The 26,125-nt window shown below is 38.4% G+C and overlaps 4 protein-coding genes across 6 annotated transcripts; 2 read left to right on the top strand and 2 right to left on the bottom strand.

Moving 5' to 3' along the window:
* Positions 1-85: 85 nt before the first annotated feature.
* LOC125240785 (zinc finger protein 239-like) lies at positions 86-14,189 on the bottom strand. 3 transcript variants are annotated; one of them, XM_048148861.1, is made up of 3 exons: positions 12,216-14,189; positions 11,647-11,805; positions 86-336 (listed from the first exon to the last, which is right to left on the bottom strand). In XM_048148861.1, exons 1-3 carry the CDS (start codon positions 12,969-12,971, stop codon positions 169-171), a joined length of 1,083 nt encoding a protein of 360 aa, XP_048004818.1. In that variant the 5' UTR covers positions 12,972-14,189; the 3' UTR covers positions 86-168. The 3 variants fall into 3 exon arrangements, with proteins under 3 accessions (XP_048004818.1, XP_048004819.1, XP_048004817.1); XM_048148862.1 differs by lacking the exons at positions 11,647-11,805; positions 12,216-14,189 and adding exons at positions 451-1,302; positions 1,640-1,747; XM_048148860.1 differs by lacking the exons at positions 11,647-11,805; positions 12,216-14,189 and adding an exon at positions 451-1,631.
* On the top strand, positions 4,845-7,967 carry LOC125240787 (ankyrin repeat domain-containing protein 49-like). Its single transcript, XM_048148865.1, has 3 exons — positions 4,845-5,086; positions 5,358-5,663; positions 6,526-7,967. The coding sequence occupies exons 1-3, from the start codon at positions 4,918-4,920 to the stop codon at positions 6,780-6,782; spliced, it is 732 nt and encodes a 243-aa protein (XP_048004822.1). The 5' UTR covers positions 4,845-4,917; the 3' UTR covers positions 6,783-7,967.
* Positions 14,190-14,295: 106 nt separating the features above from the next.
* LOC125240786 (60S ribosomal protein L5) lies at positions 14,296-17,374 on the bottom strand. Its single transcript, XM_048148864.1, has 7 exons — positions 17,245-17,374; positions 16,646-16,759; positions 16,366-16,515; positions 15,895-16,052; positions 15,548-15,706; positions 15,103-15,220; positions 14,296-14,530 (listed from the first exon to the last, which is right to left on the bottom strand). Exons 1-7 carry the CDS (start codon positions 17,245-17,247, stop codon positions 14,336-14,338), a joined length of 897 nt encoding a protein of 298 aa, XP_048004821.1. The 5' UTR covers positions 17,248-17,374; the 3' UTR covers positions 14,296-14,335.
* A 4,505-nt stretch (positions 17,375-21,879) lies between these two features.
* Positions 21,880-24,032, top strand: LOC125240741 (1-acyl-sn-glycerol-3-phosphate acyltransferase alpha-like). Its single transcript, XM_048148788.1, is given in 6 exon segments — positions 21,880-22,070; positions 22,162-22,295; positions 22,567-22,748; positions 23,168-23,219; positions 23,222-23,332; positions 23,878-24,032. Coding segments are annotated over 6 exon segments (825 nt in total).
* The last annotated feature ends 2,093 nt before the right edge of the window (positions 24,033-26,125 follow it).

The following is a 26,125-nucleotide window of genomic DNA, read 5'->3' as shown; positions in this document are numbered from 1 at the left end:
TTTTGCTTTACATGGCACAGCCGACGTTGGAACCCAGGATTTTTTGACGCATCCGCACACGAGGGATTAAATAAAACAATAAAAATCGATGTATATTTTTATTTATTCTGAATCTTCCTACCATCCCTAGGGTGGAAGTCAGCCCACCGGTACTGCACATGATGTAAGTTAAGCACATGCTTGTTGAGTGACGAGCTGTGAGTAAAGCGCGCCGCGCACGCTGGACACGGGTACGGCTTTTCCCGAGAGTGCACGCGCCGGTGCCGGCGCAGGTCTCCGCCGGTGTAGAATGATAAGTCGCAGGAGCCACACTTGAATGATTTGTTGCCGGTGTGCCTGGAATTAAAATAATAAGTATGTGATATAAGAACTTGATACAAGTCTTTCAAGGATAATATACAAATACTAATGTATAGAGATGCCAATATCAACTAAAGTTATTGGTCTTACCTCTTAAGATGGACAATCAAACTCTTTTTGGTATTAGTTCTGTAACCACACAGGTGGCATTCAACTTTCTTCTCCAAGCTATGTTTTAACCGATGGCTCTGCAGCTCAGATGAAGTAACAAAAGTATCTCCGCAGTCCTCACAGTTGTAGTTGCGAATATTGTAATGCCTGTGCATGTGATCCTGAAGACTTTTCTTTGTTTTAAGAGTTTTGTGACAAATTTCACAGTTGAAATTTCCTTTTTCATGGACTAATAAGTGTTTTTTAAGTGAGAAGGCATGTTTAAACTGCTTTCCACATGTTGAACAGGTGTAGAAAGTAGTAAGACTGTGTATTTTGCGGTGCGCTGCAAGACTAGAAGACTGTGTAAAGCTCTTGCCACATACACATTGGTATGGCCTCACTCCATCATGCCTGTGCATATGGTTTACTAATGTTTGGCTGTGCGGGGTGTGGTATGGGCATTTTGTACAGTGGTAGAGTCTTGAAGCTCCACTGCCAGTTACTCTGCCTGCATGCTTACGCTTCTGATGCATACATACATCATGCTTGGCTAGAGATACCTTTGATCTCAACACTTTATGACATATACTGCACTGAAATTTATTAGGAGCATCAGAGAGAGGAACGTTAAATAGTTCATTGTGTTCAGTTTCTGACTTAATTTTAATTGTATCATCTGATGTGATATCATGATCATAAATATTGTAATTATCCTCAATAGCATTTATCGGGACATCTTCAGATTTATGAACTTCCGTCTTATTATCAAAATTATCACCATCTTCCGTCTCTGCTTTCATTTCTTTAAGAGAGTCGACATATCTCTCTTCAAATGTTAAACACTTTAACCTAAAATTATAGGCTACATTTAATTCATCTATACAATTTTTGCACATCACATTTGGCAGGTTCTTTTCAGAATTTAGTTTTATTTGGAAACATGAATATATTTTACTAAGAACTTCTTTAGATTCTTCATGATCATTAAAAATATTTAAAGCGTCTTCTTTTGTTTTGTTTAAACATATGCGGCACGTACTAGTGGAGCAGTTAGATAAGATTGAACTATACATATTTAATTATAAATTAATATAAGAATAGCTAAATAATCTGTAATAACTGTTTAATTTAACTTGTATTCCAAGAGAGAAATAAAATAAACATTAGCATTGTTTTTATAAGTTACCATTTCAACCCAAATATTCCAAATAAGCTCTTAATTTTCTTGCAATAGACAGTATATTCCAATAATCATTGGAATTATGACAGATTTGAAGAGTATTTTTGTTCACACTTTTCTTGAGTTGTATTTTTCCATTGTAACACTACAAAAAATTAAATGTATTGTTAGAATTATAATTACCCTAGCAGTTACAAAAAAGTATTGCATGTTCATGGGCACATTTAATATTTAACTAGATGTATGGCGTTATGTATCCAAAACCCAGATTTAACCCCAAAAAGACAAAGGTGTACAGATTTATTTAGATTATTGTTTGGATTCAATACTTTTCATGATAGGAGGGTAACAGTATTTTCGGTTTAAGAGTCCAAATATTATTTTCCTAGTGTGTTATGTCACATGGTTGCAAAATCAATTCCACCTTATGGCCGCTGTACACACATGGCCAACAGTTCCACCAACCCCCTTGGCCATGTGTGTAGAGGGCTACTTGGCCGTAAGTTGGCAGTTGGCGCTTGCGCTTGCCGGCCAACCGATTCGTGTCGGTTTTTTGTCCACACATCAAAGGATCTTGGCGCCAATGGCCAACTGCGTTTATGGCCCCTGTACACACATGGCCAACGGTTCCACCAGCCCTTTGTGAAACCCCTTGGCCAAGATAAGAGCCGCTGTTTACACATTGGCGAACCAATCACTTGGCATTGGCTCTTCATGAAAGATGGACGTGGAATGAAAAAATCTAGGAAATTCTTGGTCATAGACGTTGTCAGAAAAAAAATATTAAAAAATAATAACCCCGTAGTAAAATTAAATTATTTGCAATATTAACAATTTTTTGAATATTCTGATAAGAACATTTATCTTTTTTAGGAAATACATTAAACATTTGCAAGGTTATTTTATTTCCTAAAATCTACACTATTATTGGCATAGATAAACTTATTATTTTCGTAAATATATCACTACTGTCCTCTCTGACGGCTGACGACCAACTGAATGAAGCGCCAACGTGTAAACGCAGTTGGCCATTGGCGCCAAGATCCTTTGATGTGTGGACAAAAAACCGACACGAATCGGTTGGCCGGCAAGCGCAAGCGCCAACTGCCAACTTACGGCCAAGTAGCCCTCTACACACATGGCCAAGGGGGTTGGTGGAACTGTTGGCCATGTGTGTACAGCGGCCATTACACGTTGGCGCTTCATTCAGTTGGTCGTCAGCCGTCAGAGAGGACAGTAGTGATATATTTACGAAAATAATAAGTTTATCTATGCTTTGGTTTATCTGTAATGCTGTGTTAATTATTATGAATGCCAATAATAGTGTAGATTTTAGGAAATAAAATAACCTTGCAAATGTTTAATGTATTTCCTAAAAAAGATAAATGTTCTTATCAGAATATTCAAAAAATTGTTTATATTGCAAATAATTCAATTTTACTACGGGGTTATTATTTTTTAATATTTTTTTTCTGACAACGTCTATGACCAAGAATTTCCTAGATTTTTTCATTCCACGTCCATCTTTCATGAAGAGCCAATGCCAAGTGATTGGTTCGCCAATGTGTAAGCAGCGGCTCGTATCTTGGCCAAGGGGTTTCACAAAGGGCTGGTGGAACCGTTGGCCATGTGTGTACAGGGGCCATTACACATTTATACTAGTGGCGGTCTCACACAAAGTCCAACGGACATTAATGGAACTAAAATTGACAACAACCGGTTTAGCGGTTGTGGGTAGTAATTTTATAGATAGGCATAATTCGTGGGTAGTTGACTTTTGTTTTTGGTGTAATGAAATAAAAGGCATATTATTTGTTGCCATGTTTGAATGTTGCCAGCGCATGGCTGTTTATTCGAACCAATTCGAACACGGAACTCGGTGTAATTAATAAATATCTAAGTAAGTCTTAGTACAATAAATAATATGTTTAGATTATTTAAGTTTTATTAGATATTAGTAAGACTAAGTGCTACCGCCATAACAATTGGGAGAAATATTGAATATTTTTATTCCTGGGATCACTATGTTAAAAACCAATCACTACATGCGCATTGCAAGGGGTCATGTATTTCTAATGGCCGCTGTACACATGGGGCCAACGGTTGGACCAACCCTTGGTGGAACCCCTTGGCCAAGCGTGTAGAGGGCTACTTGGCCGTATGTTGGCAGTTGGCGCTAGCGCTGGCCGGCCAACCGACTCTCATCATCCTCCATGCGTTATCCCGGCATTTGCCACGGCTCATGGGAGCCTGGGGTCCGCTTTGACAACTAATCCCAAGATTTGGCGTAGGCACTAGTTTTACGAAAGCGACTGCCATCTGACCTTCCAACCCGAAGGGTAACTAGGCCTTATTGGGATTAGTCCGGTTTCCTCACGATGTTTTCCTTCACCGAAAAGCGACTGCCAAATATCAAATCACATTTCGCACATAAGTTCCGAAAAACTCATTGGTACGAGCCGGGGTTCGAACCCGCGACCTCCGGCCAACCGACTGGTGTCGGTGTTTTGTCCACACATCAAAGGATCTTGGCGCCAATGGCCAACTGCGTTCACACGTTGGCGCCTGTTTCAGTTTGTCGTCAGCCGTCAGAGAGGACAGTAGTGAAAGATTTACGAAAATGATAAGTTTATCTATACCAATAATAGTGTTGATTTTAGGAAATACAATACCCTAGCAAATGTTTAATGTGTTGCCTAAAAAAGATAAATGTGCTTATAAGAATATTAAAACAGTTGTTAATATTTCAGATAATGTAATTTTATCATTCACGTTGTCAGCAAAATTTAATTTATAAATAATAACCTCGTATTATTTATAAATTAAATTTTGCTGACAACGTGAATGACCTAGAATTATCTAGCCTTTTCCATTCTACGTCCATCTTTTATGAAGGGCCAATGCCAAGTGATTGGTTCACCAATGTGTAAACAGCGACTCTTATATTGGACAAGGGGGTGCTCCAAGGGCTGGCCCAACCGTTGGCCCCATGTGTACAGCGGCCATAAGGAAGTTAATGGGCCTTGATTCTGACCGAACCAATCGTCGTGTCGTATTTTGGTCCAGTAGTTTGCGACTAGCTTTTTACGTTGCGAGCGCCCTTAAATTTCTTCATATGGCAATCTTGAACATCTGTGTCAAACTGACAGTGACATTAATGTTTCGTAAAGATTCGGGACACAAAATATACTATGTTTTTAATAGTTTTTATCCAATTTGATACTATAAATTAAATTATAACTATTGTTTTATACCACCCACGGATTAGAAATAATTTTAAAGTAATGTCTGACTCCGAGGAATCAGATACGTTTAATGAGGAGCCAGTCAGGTCTTTTCATGATATTCACGACGAAATAGAAAGATGCAAGAAAAACCCGGCAACTTCGGGTATGTTTGTGTCTGGGTGGGATGATGCAGATGAAGGCGTGGAAGAAGTAAAGGATCCGAAAGGTAGGCTTTAGTTTTACCACTTTTATTACTTAATATCGCAAAACAGGCTTTGGCTTTGTTTCTTGAAACACTAACTAAAATATTTGTTTATAGAGAAAACTGCATTTATTTCCAAAAGAACTACGAATGCGAAAGCGCGCTGAGTCTTAAATTTAAGCTCAATAAAATAAAATATTTTAGGATCTGTAACACATTCTCTGACTTCTCTGTAGTCAATTTTTGCTCAGATACATTACATGTATACTTATGGAAAATTTCCTTTTTTTTCCAGCTAATCCTGTTGACCATGTTCTATGGGCTGCTGAAAATGCTGACATTGCAGCCCTCAAAGAACTATTAGCTGCTCAACCAGATCTAATCAATGCTAAAGACAGCAATCTGTACACTCCTCTCCACCGGGCTGCCTATGGAAACCATGTGACTACCATAACATATCTGTTGAGTGTTGGTGCTAAGTTAGATGCTAAAACTGAGTTCGGCTGGACACCGCTGCATTCAGCTGCTAATTGGAATAATTACTGGGTTGTTGCAAGACTGCTGGCAGCTGGTGCTGATCCAGCTGCAGTGTCCGAAGGAGGTAAAAAACTGATCAATCAGAATTCTTAAATTTAATTTCAGCACTGCATTCTCAGTATTTACAATAGATTGGTGACATAGTTATTATGCTTTTAAAAAGGTCCACACAGAACAAGCAGCACCCTAAGATGAATCAATATTGCATGAAAAAATTACTATTTTTATTTGGTTTTCTTCAAGACCTTTTAAAAAAACTTCAGTCCCAATAATGATTGGGACTATTTCGCCAGTGGCAAGGTGATATGAGCTAATATTAATTAGTGATTTTGGTACGGTAAGTACGACAGTGTACGGTGAGTTAGCACTTGTAAATTGATAGCTAGATTTTACAAGAGCATGTGGACTACCAGCCGTTGACGACAAAAAAGAGGCTAAACGCGTTTCGAGATTAATTCTTCATCAGCTTCTCACTACAACATTAGTTTACTGCATAATAAGCTATCGATATTACACTTTAAACAACATTAGTGAGCAAAAGAAAAAGAAATTATTCACGACTCGAGACCGCTAAGATGGCGCTCAAACCAGAAGAAAAAAAGTCTATTACCTAAAAATTCATAGTTTCAATGACAGTGCAATTGGAAACTTTTTCTGTGTTGATTTAAGATGTTAGGCTCATTATCCTAATAATTTTAATGAGTAAGAGCGAGATTTTTGCTGTGGGTCGAAAACTCAGTTGGCCTATAGTGTTACAGAGCAACTTGATTAGATATTAGCTTATTAGATGTATTGAGGAATTATTACATATGTTAATAAGATATCAGATAAAAAAAGAAGACATTTAGCAAGAGCTAAAAAAATATTTCTTTTGCATACCAAAGAAGAATTTTTATATCAGTAACAAAAATATCTTCTGATTTCAGACCAAACACCATTACATTTGGCAGCAGCAAAAAGTCACAGTAAATCTACTATCATCACATTACTCTTTCAAGATAACAGCGTGGAGGTGGCTCAGATGGTCAATAATGTTGGAGAAAAACCAGAAGAATTAGCTCGTGGGCATGGCATATATGCTCCACTGTTTGAAATGGTTATGCCTGCAGCTTCTTATATTAAATCAATTGGATTCACTTGCAATCCCTATTTAAGGATAGAAAAATCATCAGAACTGGAATGAGGGCAAATGATAAGTATGTAATTATACGGTACATTTATTTTCATACTAAGCATATGTAACCATAACTATGTTAATGATATTAACAAGTATTAATGATTTACCCAACACAATTTTGAGATTTCAAAGAACTATCCTTGTTAAAAGTAATTGATAAATATTTTTCATAATTATAAAAATACTAGCATGACATTCACAATTAAAAGATTATTCAAAAAAGCAAACGTTTTGTTCTTATTAGCACCTTACATTATTAAAACATACCTACATTATTTTTACCAGATATAGTAGAAATCTTGCAAAAGTATAGGTACACAGTAAGAATAAATATAATTTATGTCTTTTGACTCTTTCCATAAGATCGACTTGCCATAGTTTCTAAAACATGCATAGCACCAGGTACAAGGTATGTTTCAGTTTGTAAATTCTTTAAGCTAGCTATCAGATTTCTTCGATCAATTTTTTGCAATTCTGACAATATTTGTCTTGATTCTGTGGTCATGTATGGCAATAACAGGCAACCTATACCAAAACATTTACACCTTACACAATTTTTCCATATTTCAATTAGATCTGCATCTCTTATTACTGGACAAACTGGTAATAAATTAACTGCGTTTAAGCATTTCGATCTCTGACGTTCTGTAATAGGATAGTCAGCCTGCTGGAAAGGCGATAAGAGAATAGTTCGCCAGGCGTCGCATACAGTCTTGTCTGTTGCAGATGAGATCTTTAATAACAAAGGAACTAATTCATCGTAAAGTCCAGCACGCAACATCGAAGGAATTACTTTCTGAATTATTTTAATATTCCCAAACCTCCACGCGAGCTCCCCTGTTATTTTTAAACCTTCCACGTTTCCTCCAACTGCTTGTAGTAATTGATCAATCGCTCCAAGTTTATCATTCATAAACGTGGCAACGATCCAAGGCATGTCAATATGTTCAAGATTAACAATGTATAACAATTCTAAAAGGGTGTTCCAAAGGGAGTCCCGCTCCCTGTTGGTGACTTTTGATGCTGTGTCAGAGTCTATAATGCTCATAAGGCATTGGAGCGCTCTCAATTTTTTACTTTTATTATAATCGTTTTCGTCATCGAGTGCAATGCGAGATAGATAAATGGCTCCCATTTTAGGACAAGTAGCTTTCAGTATATATTTAGCGGTCGTCAAGTCTTTATTGTCAAGTCCAAAACTAGTTTTATTTCTGTTTTCCTCTTTCGATTTTTCTAAAATATTTTCTAAAATTTCTAAACGAATAGAGCTGATGTTGATGCCATTTTTGTCAGCGATTTCGTTTGCAGCCCGATTTATATCGTGCCGAGAAATCTTTTCAACGAAGTTTGGATGCAAATAAAGATTTCGAATAAGTTGCGTTGGCTCTCTCGATAGTCGAACAAATTCTTCGCATGCCCATTCCACCTTATGCAAAATATGTCTCGTTGAAAGAGTGGAATGCAGACGCTCCATTTGCTGTACCGCTCGATTGCCAGGCTGGACAGCAGACCAGCGTTGAGCAAATTGGTAACACAACTGCGCAGCTGCCACTTGGTCTGCCCCACGAGCACAACCTTGAAGAACGTAAAAGAGGCACGCTCCTGCCCATTCCATATTAGCTATATGCTTCACACATCTGTGTGCCGCCCGGAGCAGAGGCTCTTCTCGTGTGGTTAGACGCCAGGGCTCACTCTCTTTTGAATCAGTCTCCATACCTTCACTCTTCTTTCTAGACGTCATAGTTTGCTTGATAGCGGTACTGCAAATCATGTCTCTCGCGGTTTGAATATCAGCATCTAGTGAAAGTAAAGCAACTGCAGGCAGCCACTGCTCGTAGGTTTCTAGTGTTATTTCAGACTTCAAGTTCGCCCACATGTCTTCACGCATGAAAATGTGAAACGGTAAACGATGATGACCGATTTCCGGGAACATTCCTTTGACAGAAAATAGCTCAAATTCATGTTGTTTAGGGGCGGTTTTCCTGTTATAATTTTTCAGAAAATTTAAGAGATAATATTCTTTCATGAAATCGGTGGAAGAACCATATAATAAATGATAGATGCATAAGTACACTTCGTAATAATAGGGATTTATAGAAACAACACGACCATGTAACGTTACTTCACCGTTTTTCCACAGATCTGTTAAAACATCTTTGATGAAATCTTTGTCTTTTATGCTTTCCCATAATTTTACACAGTTCGGCAATAGATGGCTTTCATCGTTTTCATATTGTACACGACAACAACCTATGTCATCATTGAGTATTTTGTACATTAATTCCCAAGTAGTAAGCAAGGAAATGAGTTGAAATGACAGACCTTCATTGACAGGTATGTGCAAGGTGCGGCACAATTCTATAAGGCGTTCAACAGAAGTTTCTGGGTACTGTTTCAAAAAGAAGAACAGCACTACTTTAGTGTCCCATGTATCATCATTGTTAATTTCTGGTAATGCCAAGTCTGCCACGTTAAATTTAAATTTCGTTTTTAGTATGTATTGAGGCGAATATGCAACTGTGTTTTGGGTTAAACAGAATGCCGAAAATGAGCGTCTTATTACGGGTTGTGCCAGGTACGCAATAGCAGCGTGGGACAGTGACTCACTTTGACCACGTAACATATCTATAATCCACATTTTGTCTCCTTCGTCTTTGCTCAGGAGATCTAATAATATTGTTATCAATAATTCGTCGAGTTCTTGAGATGCTACAACTTTGTTTAAAAGTTGCTTACATATTTTATTCCTTATTTGAAGTAATTCGCCAGGTAAACCTTTGCCAGAAGAAGAAATGTCGTCTGCAATATTGACAACTATCCTGATTGGAATGAAATCGCCCCTACTGTGACAGATTCCTGGATTGCGGGCCAAATAATTATCTGGGGAAATGTAGAAATCAATTAGATCATTCAATGTTGACAACGAAGACATGGGTAAGAACATATAATGGAACTTCCATGCTATGGACAGATTTTTAACTACTATATTAGCATTCACTAAGGCTGTTAGCATTGATAAATATTTCATTACAGGATGAATGTGTTCTTCGGTACAAGTTGATACGAGTTCTGTGAGGATGTGGCAGCATTCTATGAGAATTGCTGAATTGTTTCCATCTTTGAAATTAGTCAGTACTGATGCAATCTGTGTATTACAGTGTTCCTGGGATTCGGCTGTTAAGAGAGCTTCAACTAGTTTGCGTACTTCATGATTTGAAGAAGTGCGATGGAGTAATGCTATCAATGTTGACCGCGAAGTTTGGTGTGCTCGAGTAAGCTGGGCTAGACATCCACTCATTTCTGTGTCAGTAATATTGACGTCGTTTGCACTCTGCTCACAATACATATCATTTATACTTAGCTTTGTTTCAAATGAGTTTTTCAAATAATACATGTTTTCAATTGTATTAATTTCTAAATCATTGAGCATTTTACTACCTTTCAAGAAATCGACGTAATTTCTTTCAGTAATCGCATCTTTTGAAGTTCCTTTTATTATTTGTTCGTATTTGATCATTACTGATTTCAACAAAATTTTCTTTTCCTTGCTTGGCATCTGATTAAAGTATTCCAGCGCAGCTCTCGTTTCACAGTCGCAAAGACATCGGTTTAAATATAATAAGCTGCCGTATTTCGCGTAACCTTTAAGTGCACTGCTAATAATCTTTAAGTCATCCAAATCAACGCTCGGTGATGTCATCAATTTATGCAAGACTAATTGATAATCTGTACATTTTAATGAAAATTTATATTTCTTCAAAATCACTTTAATCTTTGCATTATGCAATTCTCGCTGAATTTGCTCAGCGAGAATACGATCTGTAGCAGTTGTTGTGAAATCTTTTGTACCTGAAGATGCGGCTTCTACTGCGAGTTCTAGTACTATTGGATTCCATGGTACATCTAAAATCTTTAATACCTGAAGAAAACACTCTAATTTGTTTGTGTGTAATCGAAACGAATTGAGCAATATATTTAAACGGGTGCCGTCGACATCACCACCACTGCTTGCAGCTTCTATCTCAATGAATGTGCGTAGAGTATCATCAATTTCAAAAGAGTTTCTAGCACTATATGAAGGCAAATAGTGCTGCAAGAATGGCTCTAGATCTTCTGTGTAGCATCGACGTAGCATAATTAACGCGACTTCACTGGGACTCTGTGAACTAAGCTCACCCAGCAACATATTAATTTTATGTTTTTCTTTTAATTCAATTATATTCTTTATATGCGTCTTTAACATATCAAGATCATCCATTGACATTGGTCGTAGACAAATCGTTTTTAATGAAGTTTCTAATACCATGCCTATATCTTCTATAAATTTTAATCCAATTTTTGGCCAGTAACTAGATTTCTCTAGTGAAAAAACTCTTTCTGTCACCCACCGCACAAACAAATCTATATAAAAAGGGTTTTCATCTAGAAGAGGTGGGAGGAAATTTCTTAACCAATTTATTAAGGCTCCCATCTTAATATTGTTGGGAACAGCATTCAAAATGCCCATTATATCATTAGAATTTATCATTTGTTTTACAGCAGAATATTTGAGCCAACATATGGAAGATAGATCAAAATCACCTTTTGAGACAAATGTCATACATAATTCTACAAAGCTCAAATCAAATATGCTTAGGTCTTCATATAAATTGCTTCCTCTGAACTCAATGTACTCCAATATGTCTATTTTATTCATGATGTCACATAATGATTGAATCAGACTATCATCAGCTGATGCAAACACTCTCTTTTGTAAAGTATATGCAATGGGTTTGAATGCCACATTAATCTTACACAGTTTAAAGGCAGTAGTTACAAGGAGAGGTAAGTCTTCAATGGTGTCAAAATATGGTTGTATCTGGGGTAGTACCTGATCTGGGTCTGTTGTTGATGTCCAACTATCAATGATGGTTTTCAACTGAACTTTGAGTGTTTCTTGAGATGAAAGTTTCTGGATGGAAGAGTTGTTGTCCCGCTGGTCATTTGTTGAATCAAGTAGTGATTCATCCCAAGCACAGCAAATATACACCTAGAATGTACAATTTTACGATTACAAAACTATAGCAATTTTTAACAACCAGAAATATCTGCTAACAACATTACAATTTTTTATGAGAAGAAATGATGGATCTTTGCTTTATTCCATTTTTTTTTATGGTATAGGAGGCAAACAAGCAGACAGGTGGCCTGATGGTAAGCAACCACTGCGGCCCCTGGACACCCGAAACACTAGAAGTGTTGGAGGTGTGTTGCCAGCCTTTAAGATGGGTGTAATCTCTTTTCTTGACGATTTGAAGGTCATAACGGTCATTCCATCCAGTAGATTGCAGTGATAACAGATTCACTTTTTGGGGTGAAGGGGTGGTCATGTCAATACTGCACTGTGCTAATGTGCAATGAGTAATTCAAGATATTCTATTAAATTTGGGTATAACTCACCTGCATTTGATCCCAAACCAGATAGTAAAAGTAGTTGTTATATGACCCCAAAGGATAACATGTGATGCCATCTTCTTTAAATTGATATATAATACGGGAGTCTTTAATATCTACCAGCCACATTGATGCTCCATCGGAAATGATCAGTGAATCAGCCCATGGAACCGCAGAATTGAGTTTCGTTGTTGATGTCATGACTTCATATAAACCAGTTACAGGACATTTCAAAACCAAAGCTTCTCCCTCAGTGTATGCAATCAATCCATTTGTAAGCATATGAGATTCCACAGGTAAATAAGACCCACCATATTTATGTATTGATATGGTATGTTCTGTTTTGCCATCTATCATATCTTGTTCCAAATCTTTTCTTGAAAATAACACCATCAAACATTCTCCACTTTTACTGATTAGGATCACATTTTTCTCATTACTACGTAACTTTTGGATCTTATAGTTGGCCAACTTTTCACATGTTACCTGTATTTGAGATCCATTCGCTGGGTTTATTACTATGATATCACCCGACCTTAAAAGGACCCAGAGGAGCTCTCCGTGTACGTGTGTATTTGAGATTTTTGCATCGAAATTATAAATCTTGTCGTTATCGGGATCTTCTTCTTCATTTCGCGCTGTAAGATCACATAATCGCACTTTTTCTGTATCTTCTTGTATTATCAATTTGGGATGGATGAAATGAGCATTAACTAAATCGAAACTAGAAAACTTTTTTAATCTTGAATGCGTGATAGACATGATGATTTTTTGGGACTATATTTTGCATTAACGCTCGTTACGTTGAATTCAAAAGTCAACGAAATCACCACTACAAAAATATAGGTATGTCATGTGTCATAACCGTCAACAGAACATAAAAAATGTTGCTACTAGTAATATATAACAGACGGGCGTACCTGAAATGGACCAGACCAAAGTACGCGCGCTCATAAGGACCTAACAACTTTTTTCTTGGTTGGCAATTTGCTTGGTTATTTTTTTAGGTGTTTTCAGGAATATTCAAACGGTCTTTTTAATGTTGGTGCATTGCGTATATTTCGTACTTAGGTAATTAGTAAATATTAAGTTATGAAGTGATAGTGGAAACTGTATAACCACTGATAATACCAAAAGATAATACACATGATCGATCACATTGAGGTTATCTACTATTCTGTAAGAGAGAACGAGAAAGAGTTACTTGTTTCTCGCTCTCACTTACGTGCAGTTGTTGGCTAGCTATTAAAATTTTAAGCACCTAGGTTTTTAGGTTATAAATTGTTTGCAGCTGATCTCGCAGCTGACGTTTGTCACCGTACAAAATACATCCAAAGTACTATATAATATTCTATCAAAATATACAATCAAAGTCTATAATTATTATAGACTTTGATTGTATATTTTAAATTATTTTACGTTACCCAACTGTTTCACCCAACCAATTTGGTTGATATTAGGACCTGTCCGTCACTACACTCAGGCCCACTTGCACCAACCACTTAACTCGAGGTTAGTGGGCTATTATCTGTCAAATTCCATATAAAATGGTGGGTTAAACCTCCATTTTCGTTGGTGCAAGTGACCCTCGGGATTCTATTAAAGATCCCTCCGTAACACATGTCATTGATTACAATAGTTCTGGAATTTCTGGATTATGCACAGTTCTGATACAATCTACCACTTTTGTTGGTAATGTTCTTGCCCCCCATTTATATTTATTACTCACTTAGAAACTGCTGAACATTTACTAATTTTCCCTAATACCTAAATATTACTTTAAATTCACCCGAGTGCACGCTCTTATTGGGCGTGCATCGGGATGAGGCGTGCGGCAACTATGTCAGACAAACAATAAGTGTCCCGAGTCGACGCTGCGTAGCGAGGACGCGGGCGAGCCCGCCCCGTCGAACGCTCCGTTCCGTGTCCGCTAAGGCCTTACACAGCCCTTTCGTGCTTGAAAGGACACAATACCAAACTAATTACCTAACAGCCAATACAGTGAGACTGCATTTTACATTAGTCTGCGTGTAAATGCCTCTTTTTACATGGGGTTAAGTGTATTTATTTAATAAAACTAATCAAATCGACTCCAATGGCATTTATTGATATACTTTTACATGCCACTAAGCTTCTGCCTGGTTCTGCAGACGCTTGATGAAGGAATCCTTCTTCTGCTTGATTCTGTTCTTCCTCTCGGCCACGGTGAGCTTGCGTTTGTTCCAGCGTTTCTGTTTAGCCGGGTCTTTCTTGCTTTCCTTCTTTTTGTGTGATGGGTCGGCGCGGATGGCTTCATGTGCTTTCTGGTAGATGGTCTCAATCTACAAAATTAAAAGAATAAATATAATTGCATGACAAGATATCAACCAACTAAGGGTCGGTTGCACCAAACCGCCTGTCACCGTTAAAGCGTTCGTTAAATTTTATTGTATGGGAAGTTCCATAGACGTCTGCTGCGTAACGATGATCTGTCTGTCAAATGTGGTTGGTGCAACTGGCCCTAAGTGTAGCTACTTAGGTAGTAGTGTTCAGCTGTAGCAATAAACGAGACTCTTTGAATGACAACATTCAAAAAGCTATTTGCTATTGCAAGTAATTTTGTCTAACTTCGACACTGCTCACAATTTGAATGTAAAACAGTAATTTGGTTAGACGTTTAGTAGTAAAATTTTACAACAGGGGCCCCTAATATTGAATATTCAAAAATGTGATCACAACTGCATAAAAGTAATCTTTACTAACAAAATAATTATTTTTATTTTGACATAGCATTCATGATTTGACACTATTAATTGATGTGGTAAAGCAGAGGTTTTTGTGAAGTGATTTTGAACATTATGTTAGGATTCATCAAATTGGCTGAATTCTATTAATCTAAGTCACTTAAACTTACCGCATCAGCATTAACACCATTCTTAATGTATTTGCCGAACTGTCTCTTGAAGGCATCATCGTCATCCTGCTCTAAGTTGCGCATGTAGTCGGCAACGTGAAGACCGAAAATGTGTGACCTGGGCAATGATAAAGATTTAATTTAATTTTCATTATTTTGTTTCATGAGTGGCTAATAATGTAACTTGTGGGAACATAAGATTGGTTACTTCACAATATCTAATTTTTATTATATTAAAGCAAGTTACTGTAGTAAAAAGGAAATTTGTTAGCAAAATCGGTTTAAATGTTAAGTATTAACATTTCGACAACCATTAACCTTGCTAGTTTATATTGCTCTAATAGGGCTGTCCAAATAATCAACAAAGTATTATTCGGTGGATGAATAGAGCCTTCATTTAATATTTTAAGCTTCATGCTTAAAATTTTGAGAAATAATGTCTTACCTATGAACATCAGCATTGAATTTCTTTGCCTCTGCATCATAACCAGGGAATCTTTTGACTGAGTGAGGTACATTCAGGCCACCATCAACAGCACCCTTCATGGCTCCAAACACTCTTGCACCAGTGGTGGTGCGAGCCAGACCCACATCCAGGTAACATCTATAGAGATAAAATTAATTAGTACAGGGTACATGGCACATCATAATTCATCAAGGATTTGTGTAGTCAGTAAATACATTCAACATAATTTGTTAGCATTTGTACATTGCTCTCTGTCCGCCCTCATTATTGTCATCATCTCATTAAAAGTAATATAATAATTAAGCATACTTGCTATAGATCCTCACCTGAAAGCACTGGGTCCACTGGACTCTGGGACATGGAATTCATCACCAGTGACTTGTGTGGCACCCACATACAGGGAATCGAGGCCTAGCCTCTGCAGCAGTCGTCGAGCCAGCAACAGACCAGTGCAGTAGGAGGCAGCATAGTTTGTAAGACCGACCTACACAATATTGTTCCATTAGCAATAGCAATGTCATCAAGTATTGAAGATACTCTAGAAACATTTATCAGTAGTGAACATATAACAACAGGGTGTTGTGAGTTTGTACGTCTCTTCAGACCGCCCGTTCAGAATCATCATTTAATACCAGAAACATGAATTAACCACAGAGCATCTCAATAAACATACAACGAATTTACATGTGCTTAAGAGTTTGGTTAGAAAACTTACGCGCAGCAAGTTTTGGCTTTAAGGATATAGACAAAGTAAATTTTAGAATTCACAATAATGAATTCAGTTTACAGTAACATACCTTGACGCCATAACGCGGCAGTTCGTGGGAGTATGCGGCGCATACAATGTGGTCTCCCTCAATACGAGAGTAGGCAACCTGGCAGGTCACATCCTTGTTGGACAGACGGACGATCAGACGGTACTTGGGGGTGTTGTACTTGTTCTTGTCCTAAAATAACACAATCCACATGAAAATTCATAATAAAATGATTGAACATAATAATCAACTCGCAAGGCAAATATCCAATCAATCGCTATAAAATTATTAGCTAGGCTAAGTTTGGTTTTAAGTAAATTACCTGAACGATGAGACGCTTGCGGGCATAGTAGTCGGTTTTTCCCTCACGACGCCTCTTGAATTTAACTTGGAATCTCTTGAAGTACTGCTTATTCTTCACCACTTTCACGAAACCCTAGAAAAACTTGAGGTTAGAATTCATTTGCGATACAAGCATAACATCTAGAGTTAATTTGGTGTATCAGAGACACTTTATAATCACTATGTGCCACGGTCGAGAACAAAACATTGCTGCAGCTTGATAGAACATCTCACTACAGGTCAATTCTGCATCTTCCGTGGCCTCAGATGACGCGCATGTGTCGGTGTTTCATCATTTAGGTTATAATCAAACAAAATGTTTAAGATCAGAATTTAAGCAACGGATACGCACCATAATTAAGAATCACTAATGCACTGAAATAAATACTATAGCGTGGTATTATCTACTAATACAGTGAAGGCACATCTACTGTACAAAATATGTATGCTAGAGAGCGGACAACTAAATCTGGTTATATTTCGATCATCACATGTATACAATAGAAAATTTCACACTATTACACAGTAACACATTTAGTTATTCGCGCTTTCAGTAATATTTTAACTATAACCACTCACCATTTTTAATTAAACTAAAAGTCCGCGACAGTGGTATTCGCTTCAAGAACACCACCGGAAAAGAAAGCTTTTTTAAACACGTCCACCACCACTGACAATTCTTTCAAAAGTTGCCAGCTTATGACATGACACATTGTTCCCCATATTCAACAACCATAAACAAGATAGCAAATAAAGCAACTAACACATTGTACAAATTTAAGATAAATTTAACTATGAGATCGATTATAATATACAAAAGGATTACGAAACATACTTCAAAATTGTATAATTACCTATAACCATTTTTCAAAAATTGCTGTTAGTACTGTGCTACGAATTGTCATATGGTTTCGAAAACATAATGCTTTTATTAAATCTAATATCTGGGCGACCGAGCTTCGCTCGGTTCTCACAGAGAACCTCCTATAGAGTGGCAGTCTTGTATATTTGGTTCGCGATACGAGTGACCAGTGTTTGGGGTGCGAGGAGCGGGCGGGGAATGTGTTAAGCGCGCTGTGATTGGCCGTTTCAAGGACGGCGGGCAGTCGCGCCAGATGAAAAGGGACAGAAGTATGACTGTCCCTCTACTGACGCGTAAGTGGCCAATGTAAGTTGACCTATGCCGGCTCTGAATAAATTATAAATATGACTTATTTGTGGAATGTAATGCCGTCTGTTTTTAAATTTGAGCTTCTTGTTACCTTTCCACACCATTTCACACTACAGGTGGACATCTTTAAGGCATCAAAATACCCTTTTCCAATTTTTTTGTGCGAAAAACACGCGCTGCTTTCGGGTCTGTTACTTGGTCGATACTGATCGGGCACGGCGAGCGCCCGCGCTTATATCAGTGCAAATACTAGGAAGGCTGGCAACCGCGAGTCGTCTTGTAATAGATGTCTATAGGGGTTGGTCTGTGCTCGGTTCTGTTTCGTATCCTTGACATGTGTCGCCATCTAGTTCAAAAATGAATAATACCTACATCGAGCAAAAGAATTCTCAGCCTTAACAACACAACTACTCCACACGAGATGGCGTGCATTTCGCCACAAAAACTCAAATAGTGTATTTTTCTATTCGTTTTAGCCTTGACCTGTGTCGCCATCTAGTGTTTGCAATAAATAGTACTTACATCGACCGAAAGAATTCTGTCTTAACAGTACAACTACTGCACACGAGATGGCGCGCGAAGAAAAACGCATGAAAACTCGAAAATTCGCGTTTTCCGGGACCTAAGGATAAGTTAGACCGATTTTTCACCCCCAAAACCCCCACATAACAAATTTCAGCGAAATCGTTAGAGCGGTTTCCGAGATCGGCATTGTAAATAAATATATTAATAAATAAATAAATAAATAAATATACAAGAATTGCTCGTTTAAAAGTATAAGATTTAATACAAAAATACTAAAAAAAAACCTTTTTCTTTGCTAATTCTGCTCTTTTCATTTGTAATAATAATAAATATAGCTCATCAAAATCTCTATAGCAAAGACCTTTAGGGCCCCCACAGACGGGAAACAAAACTGTTTTGTCTCCGTCGCTCGGTCTATGGGCTAGTATGAAGGTGCGCACACGAGGCGACGCAACTTTTCATACAAATACGAAAGTCGCCGAGCAACTTTGTCGCCCGTGTGCGCGCAGCCTTACAGGGGACAACTCAATCACATTTTTTGCCATACGAAATTAAACCTTATTAGGCTGCGCGCACACGGGCGACAAAGTTGCTCGGCGACTTTCGTATTTGTATGAAAAGTTGCGTCGCCTCGTGTGCGCACCTTCATACTAGCCCATAGACCGAGCGACGGAGACAAAACAGTTTTGTCTCCCGTCTGTGGGGGCCCTTAGGGAGGGCGCAGACGGGCGACGCAACAGTTTTGTCTCCGTCGCTCGGTCTATGGGCTAGTATGAAGGTGCGCACACGTTGCGACGCAACTTTTTTGTCGCAGGGGTCAACGACAGGCCTGCGACGCAACTGTCTCCTTCCCTATGGGTTTCAATGCAAGTGCGCACACGGCGACAAAACAGTCGTCGGTCGGTTGTCAATGTTGCCAGTTATTCGAAAAAAAAGATAATTTTAAATGCAGATTGTTGAAGACGACATTGATATCTGTCTTTTAATTGAAGAAGTAGAGGAAAGACTGATTTTATATGACAAGAATTTAAAAGAATATTCCGACAATATTAAGAAAAAACGATGCCGGGTTGTAAAATCATCAAAACTTTTAAACACTCATTCTGAAGTACCAAAAAATTATTTTAGATAGGCTCTCAATTTCATGAAAAAAGAAAAAGTTGCATCCAAAATATCCAAAGATAAGGCTCCGCGCACACGGGCGACAAAGTTGCTCGGCAACTTTCGTATTTGTATGAAAAGTTGCGTCGCCTCGTGTGCGCACCTTCATACTAGCCCATAGATCGAGCGACGGAGACAAAACAGTTTTGTCGCCCGTGTGCGCGGAGTCTAATAGAATTAGTCTATGGTAATAGCTTTTTAGTAGTCTGTGGTTACGTCGCTGTCGTTCCCGTGTGCGCACCATAGATTTAGAATTATTAAACTAGATTGTGGAATCACATTTTTTGCCATACTAAATTGAACCTTATCACTGAGATAGAAAGGTGATCGTATCAGACTAGCGAAAACGGTCCACATGAGAGGGCATTGTTTGGGCTGGTGTCCCTCTCGCACGTATTGCCAGTGTTAATGAGGTTACCATAGTAGTAGTATTTTTATCTGTATATTACCTGACTTTATTACTTCTTATATTATTTTAGGGTTATATTCAAACTAGGGTTTCGATATATTTCAAAGAATTGGAAAATAATTATAATGTAATTATCTTGATACCAATAAATCAAAGATTTCTATAATTAAAAAATATGTTCAAATTGGTATCAGTAGATTTGGTAGTAACTTTGAAAATTGACTGGTATCCCCATTGTATGACAGTGATGACGTCACTGAATAATGTTGACATTGTCAGTAAGTGCGAGAGGGACACCAGCCCAAACAATGACCTCTCATGTGGATACACTTTTTGACCTAACTACTCATTCTGGTTTAACTGTAATTCTGTGGTGCGCACCTCGGAGACTGTCGCAAGGGGTGACGACAGAGACAAAAAAGTCGTCGAGCGACTGTCGCCCCCGTGTGCGCCCTCCCTTAGGCTCCGCGCACACGGGCGACAAAACTGTTTTGTCTCCGTCGCTCGGTCTATGGGCTAGTATGAAGGTGCGCACACGAGGCGACGCAACTTTTCATACAAATACGAAAGTCGCCGAGCAACTTTGTCGCCCGTGTGCGCGGAGCCTTACTGAAACAGAAAGTCGATAGACTAGCGAAAACGGTCCACATGAGAGGGCATTGTTTGGGCTGGTGTCCCTCTCGCACGTGTTGCCAGTGTTAATGAGGTTCCCATATTAGTGGTATTTTTATCTGTATATTACCTGACTTTATAACTTCTTATTTTATTTTAATGTTATTCAAACTAGGGTTTCGATATATTTCAAAAAATTTGATAATAATTATAATGTGATTATTTTGATGCCAGTAAATCAAAGATTTGTATAATTAAAAAATACTTTCAATTGGGTGTTAGTAGATTTAGTAGTAACTTTGAAAATTGACTGGTATCCCCAATTTATGACAGTGATGACGTCACTGAAGCTAGGAACATACTACGCGGACGTCCGTCGTAAAACGACCGTGACCGCGACCGAACAGTGTGCACGGAACAAAACATCCAGCAAGCCAGATTTCGATCGGACGTCCGTGCGCTCAAGGCCACGACCGCGTCCGTCGACCGATAGTTTGCACGGTTATGTGTAATTTCCATTGTCCAGATCCCCGTCCGCGGTCGATTCACGACGGACGTCCGCGTAGTGTGTTCCTTGCTTTACCGTGCAAACTATCGGGCGACGGACGCGGACGTGGCCTTGAGCGCACGGACGTCCGATCGAAATCTGGCTCTCTGGATGTTTTGTTCCGTGCACACTGATAGGTCGCGGTCGCGGTCGTTTTACGACGGACGTCCGCGTAGTATGTTCCTAGCTTGAAGCTAGGAACACAACACTACGCGGACGTCCGTCGTGAATCGACCGCGGACGGGAATCTGGACAATGGAAATACACATAAAGCTAGGAACACACTACGCGGACGTCCGTCGTAAATCGACCGCGGACGGGAATCTGGACAATGGAAATACACATAACCGTGCAAACTATCGGTCGACGGACGCGGACGTGGCCTTGAGCGCACGGACGTCCGATCGAAATCTGGCTCCTTGGATGTTTTGTTCCGTGCACACTGATAGGTCGCGGTCGCGGTCGTTTTACGACGGACGTCCGCGTAGTATGTTCCTAGCTTTATGTGTATTTCAATTGTCCAGATTCCCGTCCGCGGTCGATTTACGACGGACGTCCGCGTAGTATGTTCCTAGCTTTAATAATGTTGACATTGTCAGCAAGTGCGAGAGGGACACCAGCCCAAACAATTACCTCTCATGTGGACACACTTTTTGACCTAACTAAACAATCTAGTTTAATAATTCTAAATCTATGCTCTATAGTGAGTACAACCTTTACTTTATCATAAGTTGGCAACATCATATTTTTTGCTCTTGTAATATTTTTTTCGAGCTGTCACTCTTCGTTATGGCTTCCTCCTATTCGTATCCTGAATTATTTTTGGCGGGTTTTATATTTACCTTGCCGTTTCTTTACGAAAAAAGTGATGTTTTCCGATATTACCTGAAATTTTTCTTATATTATCTATATGTGCTAGTAATCTGCACGGTTTTATTACCCGTAGTGCTCCTATATCCGCGCGACGTAACTAACTTAGTGTAAGATATCGATTATTTTTTTATTCTTGAATGTCAATCTATAATTAAGTTGTAGAAAGTAAAATATATTCTTATATGTCGTGGTGCACAGTGTTGCTTCCAGGTTTTGCCGTTATGCTTCTTATATAGTGGGAATAGAATGGGAGCTGAGAGGTCTGGAGCACTGGGACAGCGAGCAGTGCTACATAGTCATTTCTAATCATCAGAGTTCTCTGGACATTCTAGGTACATACAAAAATATATCAAATTCTTATTATAAAGAATAAATTGTCCAAAATAGGTACACTTTATTTTATGTCAAGTTGTTCTACCTATACACAAACAAAGGGGTAACAAATCAATTTATATACATAATCATATAATACATGTATTTTAATAGCCCTGCACTAAGATTTGTTTTAATTTTGGTTGTTTTAAACCAGTTGGCATAGGCACTTTTCATGTAATGTGAGTAACAAATTAAATATTAAATCAGGTATTCCTTTTTGCCACTTAGGAATGTTCGAGATGTGGCCTCGGATGAAGCGCTGCACAGTGGTCGCAAAGAGGCCACTGATGTTCACTGGCGCCTTTGGGTTCGGAGCCTGGCTGTCAGGACTGGTCTTTATTGACCGCCTGAAGACTGACCGAGCTCGCCAGCTCATGAGGGAGGCTACTGAGCGTGTTATTCAAGAAAAGGTGACAAATTGATTATTTGGCTCCATTTTGATTATTAGCACACTTTTATGACTAGTTGCTACATTTGCCACTCAGTTTTTGGACGTATGGTCAGTCTTGGTCAGACCCTGTTATAACCATGTCCAAGTCCACACAATCTGCCATCACCTGTCACCATAATCTATGTATTTTTGCTTCAAACCTGCATACTTATTTCTTGTAGGACTTTTCAGCCTTGGTTTAAAAGAGTTTACGCGTCATATAATGAAATATTTATTTTGTAAGTAGGCATATTACAATGCGCATATGAACGTCAAATAAAGCTACGCCGGCTCTAACCCTACGCCTCAGCCTCGAGAAGATTTCAGTCCCCCCTGAGTTGGAGAATATAGAAATTGGACATTGAAAAGTTATGCTGAACAGAATTTTTATTTTCATAGACTAAACTCTGGGTATTCCCAGAAGGTGCAAGATTCAACAAAGGCAGCATCCAGCCTTTCAAAAAGGAGCATTCTACCTCGCCATTGACGCCCAAATACCCATCATGCCAGTTGTATTCAGCCAGTACTACTTTCTGGACAGTGACACCAAAACTTTTGAACCAGGTGAGTCAATAAAGGTGTAACTTGAGATAGTGTTTTTGTTTTTTGTTTTAATTGTTAAGCCACTTAAAATTGTACTAAGTATAAATGCGATACGGCTGCGATGACTTGGACTAGAACATGCGAGTTGCAATATACCTAGGTATATCCTTATGACACAGCACACCACACTGTTGTATACTGTTTGCGTAACGTGTGCGTTCCTGAGTGCACGGCTCTATAACTTTAACAGATGCGTATGTCTTATGATCAGGGCTGGCTTTCAATAGGCACGCCGCGCCGAATCGAATCTCAATAATTCGTCTTCTACATTTACTATGAAACTGTGTCCATTAGTGACCCGCCGAATCGAATTTACAGTTCATAGTATATGATGCGGCGAGCTCAGTGGATGCAAGCCTTCAGCCGGCGTGCTCTGACAGCAGGCAAGCATGGCCGCGCGATAAATGATAAAGCATCAGGCCGTCCCTACCGCACTATTTGTAAGTGCGATAGGGACGGCCAGATGTTTTTATCTAAAATGTAAAGCTTACGTAAATGTATTCCAGGGAAGGTAGTGATCACAACATTGCCGCCGATACCGACGAAAGGCATGACTCGAGACGACATCGAGGTGCTCTCCGAGATGGCACGCCAGAAGATGATAGAGGTATTCAACGAGAGCTCAAAAGACCTAGTCATGCAAAAGAAAATAGCTATATAAGTAAAAGGTCTTCTAAAAGGCATAGAGAAATATGTAGGCATAGTCCTTACAAAAATAGTAATAAGTTTTAACTGAGCTTTGCAAATCATTTTTGTAACTTCAAGCTTAATATGTATTAAGCTGGTTTTAATCTTATTAGTAATACTTTTTACCAGGCTTCCCTTACATCTGCTAACATATTGCTAAGTACGGAACGAATGTACATAACTGTGGAGTAAGCAAGTTTACATGTTTCTCTGTGCAAAGCGGCGAGACAAAAGGGTAAAACTATGGTATAAATAGCTCCTTAAACCATTATGTTAAGCAGATGCTACTGTCCTACAAAAATTAAGGACAATGACGGTACTTAAGGGCCAATTATTGGGTTAAATGGGTATTTAACCCAATAATTGGCCCTAATTACAAGCTAAAATGAAGTGTTATCCTTTCCATTAATCATTTTGTAAGTCAAATTTATTTAAATAGTATTTATGTACTTATTACGTTTACAATCGAATTCTAGCCAAAGCATACCAAAGATTTTCGAGTTGTTTGTTTGTGAATTAAGTTGTTAATACTCGTTAGTTTTAATCGGCACTTTTTGTCTGTTATTAGTTGTTTAGTTAGTTTATAAACACACACCATATTGTATAAATTGTATATTGATCTCGCAAAAGCTTAGCGAATCGGTAAAATAGAAGTATTTTTCCTGTTTTCCTGTCTGTTTGAGAGATAAAAAGGGAGATAGAACATAGATCTTACAAACACCAAGCATATTAGCAGGTAGACAACTGAGATTGACACCATACCAGTGGTAACACGTGGGACTTTTGGGACAAGCAACTACTAGACTAGCCCCAATGGCGGGTTCTAATACTAGCGCACTAGCGTTATAGCTAAGTCACTTCACCAAGGCCTATGCGCCTTAGTAACCAGTCATCATAATTTTTTTAACAATTTCGGTGTCACATAGGAGAATAAAAAGTATGAACAACCGTTTTCTTATGAACATTGATCCAATTAGGGTTAGGGGTCGTCTGCTGCCTATTTCATAAAAAAAATGGTTCATACCGTTCACATTAGACCAGGTACAAATTAATCCTACTTAATTACCAGCTAGATTTGGACGTACCTATGTCTTTAACTTAACATTCTTAACTATGCTGCACCGAAATTGCTAGAAAACTTACTATGTCTTAGTAACATATTATTGTGAGCCTTTGTGCAATAACCGGCAATAAGTATAGGTCATGGCAAATACCTGCGAATTTACGACTGCGGACTATTAAAATAATTTTAGGTTTAAGGTTCATCAGTAGATATTTTAAGCGGAAGCTCGTGCTTTACGTTTACAAGTAAGGTCAATACGGATAAGTGTGTCTGGCCTTCTCATTTCTCCTTTTTACTCATAGTCAAATGTTTTGCGAGTTCATGATGCTTAGACCATAATAAATCCTTCCGCTATTTAAGTTAACTTTGTTATTGGTAAACGGTTGCACTGTATAATGCCTTTAAATATTTGTTTGGATCTAATCCATTTAATATTCAAATTAATATCATCTCCGAAACAAGCAAAGTTTCTGATTAAATAGTTAAGAAGTACATTATAATGTAGGTACTGAACGATATTAAGAGTAAAGAAAGGCTGCTAAGTACCCTATAAGTAAATGTGGTAGAAATGTTCTACAGTGAAAAGGTCAGTACTTTAGTATTTAGCATAACACGTTCGGGTGTTTCCGAAAAAATTTACGCACTACATCTGTAAGCGTCTTTTCCTTATCTAAATGTAAATTCGTCTAAAGACCCAATGGCTGTGTTGCCAAGATCATCTCTTGGTTCGTGAGGTTGTGAGGAGCTTGTCAGTCAATAAACTTAATCCTAAGGAACAGGGTACTTTAATATTAAAAGTCCTGTACCTCAACAGAGGCGACTGGTTACTTGATGTACCTAATGTCAATGTTCTAGAAACTGGTTAACGAAAGTATTTATAAACTTTTTTTTTAACTATAAAACTCAGATTCAAACATATTTAGAAATATTTTAAGGTGGTTAGGGCCCATTTAGACGTTACGACATTGCGGTATTTAATGGCTATGCAAAATTGTATGTAACCT

This window comes from Leguminivora glycinivorella, chromosome Z (assembly GCF_023078275.1).
Source record: "Leguminivora glycinivorella isolate SPB_JAAS2020 chromosome Z, LegGlyc_1.1, whole genome shotgun sequence".
Lineage (NCBI taxonomy): Eukaryota > Metazoa > Arthropoda > Insecta > Lepidoptera > Tortricidae > Leguminivora > Leguminivora glycinivorella.
This window is presented reverse-complemented; position numbering and strand designations above follow the sequence as displayed.